Source organism: Petaurus breviceps, unplaced genomic scaffold (genome assembly GCF_028583685.1).
Source record: "Petaurus breviceps papuanus isolate PSGF00001 unplaced genomic scaffold, PetGlider_PUasm1.0 216, whole genome shotgun sequence".
In the NCBI taxonomy this organism is placed as follows: Eukaryota; Metazoa; Chordata; class Mammalia; order Diprotodontia; family Petauridae; genus Petaurus; species Petaurus breviceps.
The window spans coordinates 827,587-835,327 of record NW_027185867.1 but is presented as its reverse complement, the minus strand read 5'-3'; the positions used below and the strand labels follow the sequence as shown (position 1 = coordinate 835,327).

Below are 7,741 nucleotides of genomic sequence, written 5' to 3'. Positions count from 1 at the left end.
TCTTCTTCTTCTTCTTCTTCTTCTTCTTCTTCTTCGTCTTCTTCTTCGTCTTCTTTTGCTCTTTGGAGGGAAGTTGGGATTAAGTGACTTGCCCAAGGTCCTGGCTAGTTTTTGTGTTAAGTGTGTAAGGCCGCATTTGAACTCAGGTCCTCCTGACTTCAGAGCTGGTGCTCTATTCATTGTGCCACCTAGCCACCCTCTGGATTATATCTTCTCTGCCATTGTTTTTGCCAAATGTATCATTGCAGTTGTAGCCTGCTTTTAGACATGATGCATCTTCCAATTGCTCTTTGAGATGTCTAGTTTCTATTCTTCTAAGTTTGTGTCTAATCATTTGAAGCTATATGTCAGTACCAGGAGAATATTAGTGAATAGATATGTTTTGAGAAAGGTAGCAGTTTGGGAAAATTAAAAGTACTCTACAAAAGTTCTATTCATATACATCATCATGACTTGGAGGTGATTTCTGGGTGTCAGTGACTGTGTTAGTAGAGCACAAAATCTGGTAGTGTATACCAAGTGGAACAGCTCCAAATACAGTATACCAATAAACTGACTCTTACCTGAAGATCAGCCTAGCTAGGTACAGAGAGGCTTATTATCAGAAAGTTGACCACCAAATGATGATTTTTTTTTACCTTAGTGATTAAATGGTCCTATGTAGCCTTCTTTGTGTGTGTTTGTGTGTGTGTATGTGTGTGTGTGTTGTCTTTGTCAGAACAGTAGAAGGGGCACAAGGTCATAGGTCCTTCCCAAGGAGATTCAAAAGAGGTTGCCCTAATGTTGCATAGGGATGGGAATAAACGAATAAAAAAAAAGCATATAGTCCTGATTGTGACTGTATATTCTACTAAGTTAGTTACTAAGTTAGTCCATCAGTATAAGTAAGTAGTATAGCATGTAGAGTGATCTGGATTCAGAATTGAAGAGGATAAGAACAAGACTGGATTGTATTTTACAGCTCTTGAAAATTTTCTGTTTATAAATGTAGAGTTTGTATTTCAACATTATTAGTATGTAATTTTCCTTCAAAAGTAAATAGCCCTCATTATATATCACTTTAGTTTTGCAAAATGCTTTACTCTTGACAAAATTTTATACCTGCCAGAACAAAAGCTTCCTTTTTTTCTTGCCTATTACCAATAATCAACAAAAGCACCAAAGAATCATCTTGGATATTTGGCTTCTGTGACTCATACAGTGATGAATTTTCAAATGTAATGTGTTTTTTAATTGTGCTCTGTAAAACTCGTGGTTATCAAACATCCATATGGTAAAAATATAATAATGGGTTCTTCAATGGAGTTCTTTCAGAGTTAGACAAATTTAACAAAAAAACAAACAAACAAGAAGTTAAGGAACTGAATAGAACATTGGAAAAGTTAGCTGTTATAGAACTCTGGCAAATATTGAATGGGAACAGAAAGGAGTAAATATATTTTACATTTGTGAATGACACCTTTAAAATGTATTCACAAATTATAACCTTATAAATTCAGAAAAAGAAAAAAAAATACCATTTACTGGAGAAAATCATGAAATTGTGTTGACTGGATCCACTACAAATTTATATTACATAATCTCAAATGAACCTTCATGTGACAAGGCAGTCCTATTGCATTTTCCTAATTGACTCACTTTCCCACTTACAGCAGCTTTTCAAAACCTTCTCATCCTTTCTCAAACCTCCCATGGCTCTTCTTCTTTTGACTTTATCAGTTGAGAACCTTGCTTCATATTTCACTGAGAGCTCCCACTTTTCATCTTCACTTTATCTCCCATCACTTATATGCTTCCCCCTGGGATATCTTCCTTTAACCCCTGTCTTACATGAAGTGGATCCCCTTCTTGCCAAAACAAACACATCTACATGTACCTTTGATCCCATTCCATCCCATCTTTTTTCTAGCAGGTTGGTCCATCTAATCCCCCACTAATCTTTCCCCATCTTTTGCTTCTTCCGTGCTGCCTTTACACACATCCACGTCTCAAAAAACCTCACTTAATCCACCCATCCACACTGGACTATAGTCTTTCCTATCAACCATAGAAAAGCCTGAGAAAGTCATCTTCAATCAGCACTTCTACTTCCTTTCCTCTTGTTCTCTTCTTAACCCTTTGCAGTCTAGCTTCATTCAACTGAAACTCTCCTCATTCAAGTGAAACTTCTCTTTCCAAAGTTAAGTAATTTAAATACCAAATCTGATGGCTTTTTCTCAAACTTCATCTTTTTTACCTCTCTACAGCCTTTGTTATTGTTATTCTTCTCCTTGATACTCTTTTTATCTAGGCTTTCAAGATACTGCTTTCTGCTGTCTGATGTTCTCGTTCCCCTTTCTGTATATTTATCCAGGGCATGGATGCAAACTTCTATGTCCCCCAAGCTTCTGTACTGGGATTTCTTTTCTCCTCCCATACTGTCTTTCTTGGTGATCTCATTAGTTCCCATGGAATCAATTATTATCTCTATACATTTGATTCTCAGTTATATTTATTCAGCTCTCACCTCTCTCTAGTCTCTCAACTCCAACTAGTTATTAGATATCAAGAATTAAATGTTCCATAGACATCTTGAACTCAACATGTTCAAAACTGAACCTATTATGCTTTCCCAAAACCCTCCCCTCTTCCTAACTTCCATATAACGGTTGAAGGTATCACTATTTTCTCAGTCACACAGGTTCACAACATGGGTGTTATCCTCAACTCCTTACTCTCTTTTATCCCCCAATAGCAAATATGATGCCGACTTCTGTTGATTTTACTTTCACAACTACTCTGATATTCTCTCCCCACTCCATTCTGTCCTCCACTGAGCCATCAAAGTCTGACCTTGTCACTCCCAATTCAATAAATTCCATTGACTCTTCATTGCATTCAGGATCCACTATAAAATCCTCTATTTTTAAGTCCTTCATAGCCTGGCTCCTTCCTACTTTTTCAGCCTTTTTTATACTTTACTTCCCTCCCCATACTCTAGACATTCCATCTCCTGACTGCATTTTCACTAGATTAATTCAAAATTTTATTAACTGTTTGCAAAAATAAGAAAAGAAAGGATCCTATAAAATTACTTCTGTGATAAAAAAAATTATATGGGCTTGATAATTAACTCAGGGAGAAGTACAGTGGGGAAATAAGACCATAATTCAATATTCCTGATGATTGATATAAAATAGTAAATAAAATATTAGGAAAGAGTCAGCAATAACAAATTTAAAAGATTGCACCCCTAGGACTTGCTTGAGTTTATACTGGAAAGGGAGTATTAAGTACTGGGAAAATGTAAATATAAGAGACCAATAGCAAAAATAATAAAAACCAAGTTTGAAAAAACGTTTGACAAAATTAAGCAGCCTTTGTTTCTACTTAAAAAAAAATCTTCTCCAGAATAATACCTGCACTTGCTACCTGATAAGCATATTTTAAGAATTTTTAAATAATAATAAAAATAATTATGATAATGCTTAGAATTCTTAGCAAAATAAGTCATAAAGAAGAATAAGCCTTCATCTGACATTGATAACATTCACTGCCTATGCCCTATACAGAATTATTTTATACTTAGTTTGATAATAAGTAAGCTGTAAAAATACCTGGAAAGAAGCTATCGTTAATGATGGGTAAATATTTTTTAACAATAAAATATGCTTTTTTACATGTGATTTTGGAAGGATGGGATGCTGTCATGGATTGGAAGGATGTCCTTTCAGGAGGAGAGAAGCAGAGAATGGGCATGGCTCGGATGTTCTATCATAAGTAAGTACCATATATTATTTTGCTCATGCAAGCATTATTGCAAAAAAAAAAAAACTTTGGGGAAGGAAGATTAGTAGAGTATACATCCCTTAATCAATCATCAAAAATTATTTAAGCACCTACTGTCATGAAGCATTGTGCTAGTCACTGAGGCTACATATACAAAAGTAATCCCTGTCTTCAAGGAAATTTTATTCTCTTGTGTGTTTGAGGGAATACATGTCCAATAATAAACAAATTCAAAATATATACAGAATAAGTACAAAGTGATTTGCCTATAGGTGAAGGATTAGGAAAAGAGGTCAGGAAAATATAATGAAATGACCCTTAAGTTGAGACTTGTAAAGAGAATTTGAATGAAATTGACAAAGGATTAGATATGGAGAATGAGTGAAGAGAGAAAAGTTAAGGATAACTTCAAGGTTGGAATTTGAGTGACTGAAAGGCTTTTATTCTTCCAGCAACAGGAAGAGACAGAACAATGGAAGTAGACATAGGAAGTTAACAGGATGAGTAAGTTTGAGGGGAAAGATAATGGGCTCTGATTTGGACGTGTTGAAATTAAGATATTTATGGGAAACATTCAGAAGGAAATGTTCAGCAGAGACAGCTGGAGCTCAGGACAAGGATGAGGGCCAGATATATAAACCGAGTTTAAAGATAAACTTCTACATAGAGTTAATTGATTCTATTGGAGCTTTACTTATGAACTTGGCCTTAATAATAAGACAAATAGGAGAAATTTTGATCATATAAAAAACCAAAGATATCAATAAAATTTTAAGAAATATTTTTTAAAACCTAATCTATTCCTACCTTTCTCACACATTGCCTGTACCTCTCCCATAATATAACACATATAATTAATACACTCTACAATTCAGCTACACTGCCCTACTTACTGTTTCTCACACAGAATACTCTTATCTCCCCTCTCTGTGCTTTTGCATTGTCAATCCCCTCCACCTAGTTTTTCCTTCTCACCTGTATGACCTTCACAAATCACTTAAGTCCTCAGTCTGAGTTCTTTACCTGAAAATAGAGGGTGTTGTTGTCAGTAGCAACTGTGACAATGTATATGAGAGCTCTCAGAAAAGGTTAAAGACACTGTACATAGATGAGACATTATTGTTTCATAATATTATGTGTGATTGTACAATAATAAATACAACAATACCATAATTCAAATGAAAAAAAATGCTATCCACATTCAGAGAAAGAACTATGGAGCCTGAATGCAGATTGAAGCATAGTTTTTACTTTTTTTTCTTTCTCATGTTTTTTTTCCTTTTGTTCTGATTCTTCTTTTGCAACATGACTAATGTGGAAAATATGTTTAATACGAGTGTACACGTATAACCTATATGAGATTGCTTGCCATCTTGGGGAAGGAAGGAGGGAGGGAGAAAAAATTTGGAACTAAAAGTCTTATAAAAATGAATGTTGAAAATTATCTTTACATGTAATTGGAAAAAATAAAATACTACTAATTGGGGAAAAAAGAACTTTCATTATCTGACCATAATCTTTTTTCTTCCCATTTCCCTCTATACCTCACTGTTCCTAAATCTATTCTTTATCTCAGTATCTCAAATCTTTAAAACATTCTTCAGTCCTTCCCATACACATTATTCCAGCCCATCACCCTTATGTGTTTGCACTCTCCCTTCTTCCCGGTCTTGATGCATTAGTGAACCTCTTCACCTTTACACTTCAACTCTTCAATGTCCTTTTCCATTTTCTCTTACCCTATATTACTGCCTCCCTCCCATCTGCTTCCTTCACTCCTGCTCTGATACTGCTAAATGGAAATGAAAGAAACTGCAAAACCTTGTGACCACCACAGATTCGTGCTAGTTAATCTCAACTATAACAAGCCATTCCTATTTATTCTTTTTTATGTTGAATTTTATATTGAATATTATGTTATTTAGATTATTTTAACTCCTTTGTTGCTATTAATTGCTTATTAAGGAAAGATAGAATTTTTAGTATATTTTGGTTTTTGGATTACTTTCTGAACATTTCTTTTTTTTGTTGTTTTTAATTGAGTAACATTTCTTTCATGCTTTTTGTTGCATATACCAGCTTGACATTGATGAAATATTCTGATACCTTTTTTCAGATCTTCAGTAATCCTCTCAAGTCACTTTGGCCATGGTGTTTTTTGGTGTCTTTCCTTAGAGTCTGCTTTCCTCCGATGGCTCTTCCCACAGCAGCTGCTGTCCATTATACCTTTTTGTGCAGGCCCTGAAATGTTTTCACTTTTTGCCAAATACCATGAGAGAATGGATTTGTTCATAATAGTCTTAGTAAAGACCAGCTTTTTTATTGCTTTGTTTCAGTATAATTGGTCTGTTAGTTAAAATCATGCCATCAAACTCAAAAAGGGCTTTTTAATTTAATTACGCATACATCCTTTTAAAATCATCTGAAATACCACATCTGTTTTTGTTTTCCATTTAGTTATTAGATATAATTTCTAGAATTTATATGAAATAAAGACTCTCAGTGACTTCAGGGTCTTTAATTTTTTTTCCTTTTGGGTTTTTAGTAACTTTAATTTTTTTCATCTAACCTAGGCTTAGGAATGAAGTTTGTTTTTTCTCTTGTCCTGTACTAGTTGAAGCCATGCTGTTGTGTGTAATGTGACTAATGTGAAAATGCATTTAATATGAATGTATGTGGAGAACCTGTATCAGATTGTAGACCGTCTTGAGGTGAGGAAGGGGAGGGATGGAGAGAAAATTTGGAACTCAAAATCTTATGAAAGTGAATGGTGAAAACTAAAAATAAATAAAATTTAAAAACAGAAACTTTGTTGTTTCTTGTGACTTGGAGTTGAAGATATTGTTAAAGCTTTGCCTATACCTGAAGGAATCTATTACTGATTGTGGCATGACATGAAATTGGTGCATAGAAAAAGAAAGCCTTTCTATCATCAGTCCATTGCATACATATTCATGCACCTGCTTTAGTAGTCAATGTCAGTTGCACTGATATATTTCTACCATGTGGATTATTGGTATTTATGATTTGTTCTAAGGTATATTTGGGACATCTAAGTACAGTAGATAGGGTACTGTGACTGGAGTCATGAAGACTCATCTTTGTGAGTTCAAATCTGGCTTCAGTTAGTTACCAGTTGTGTGACCCTGGGCAAGTCACTTAACCCTATTTGCCTCAGTTCTTCATCTGTAAAATGAGCTGGAGCAGGAAATGATAAACCACTTCAGTATCTTTGCCAAGAAAACCCCAAATGGGGTCACAAAGAGTCAGACATAACTGAAAGAACTGAATGAAAATTGGAACTGTGCCTAAAAATTTATAAAACTGTGAATAACTGTGAAAAACTTTCACCCAGCATACCAACCGCTAGAAACCAGAAGTGCCTAAAGTGACTGCAAAGCCCATATTCAAAGCTTCAAGAACTGATGAACTCTCCACTCCCCCACCCTCTCCAACTCCTCCCTGATCGTGACACCAGTGTGGGACTCTGATCCCCACTAATAAGGAGAGCAGACTAACCCTGATACTGGTTCCTCTCTGTCTATTGTCTTGGAACTGTGAATGAGGTTTACATTTTCCTCTCTCTATTTTTTTTTCAAATTATGATTTTTTTCTCCCCCTTGACTGTAGAGAGTACAATATTCCTTCAGTTACTTTAGCTTATTCTTTTTTTGGACCTATTCCCAATGTCTTTCACTCCCCCAATCTCTCATTAGTTATCATTTTCCCTTAGGGGTTTTGTATTAGTTACTTTTTCTTTCTTGATTTTATCTGGCTGTTTAATTCTTCCATTCTCCATTTTTTCCCTCTCAAGCAGTAAATTCCCACTTCCTCTCCTCCCCTTCAACTAGTCATGTTCATTAAGTTTTTTTTTTAATTTGAATTTTTGTTTTCCTTTCCAGAGAAGGTTCCTCTTACTCTCTTCATTATTCATCCTCTCTTTCTGACTATTCTAGATCCTCCCTCTCAGGTT

General features: G+C 35.0%; 1 protein-coding gene across 3 annotated transcripts in view; it reads left to right on the top strand.

Moving 5' to 3' along the window:
• Positions 1-7,741, top strand: part of ABCD2 (ATP binding cassette subfamily D member 2) — a 117,278-nt gene that overhangs the window by 96,125 nt on the left and 13,412 nt on the right. For 2 of the 3 annotated variants that reach the window (XM_069094227.1, XM_069094225.1), the window contains exon 8: positions 3,675-3,759. In XM_069094227.1, coding sequence (XP_068950328.1) covers positions 3,675-3,759 — 85 coding nt within the window. Of the gene's footprint in view, positions 1-3,674; positions 3,760-5,884; positions 6,667-7,741 lie in introns of those variants that run through there. The other variant, XM_069094226.1, reaches the window with a different exon arrangement.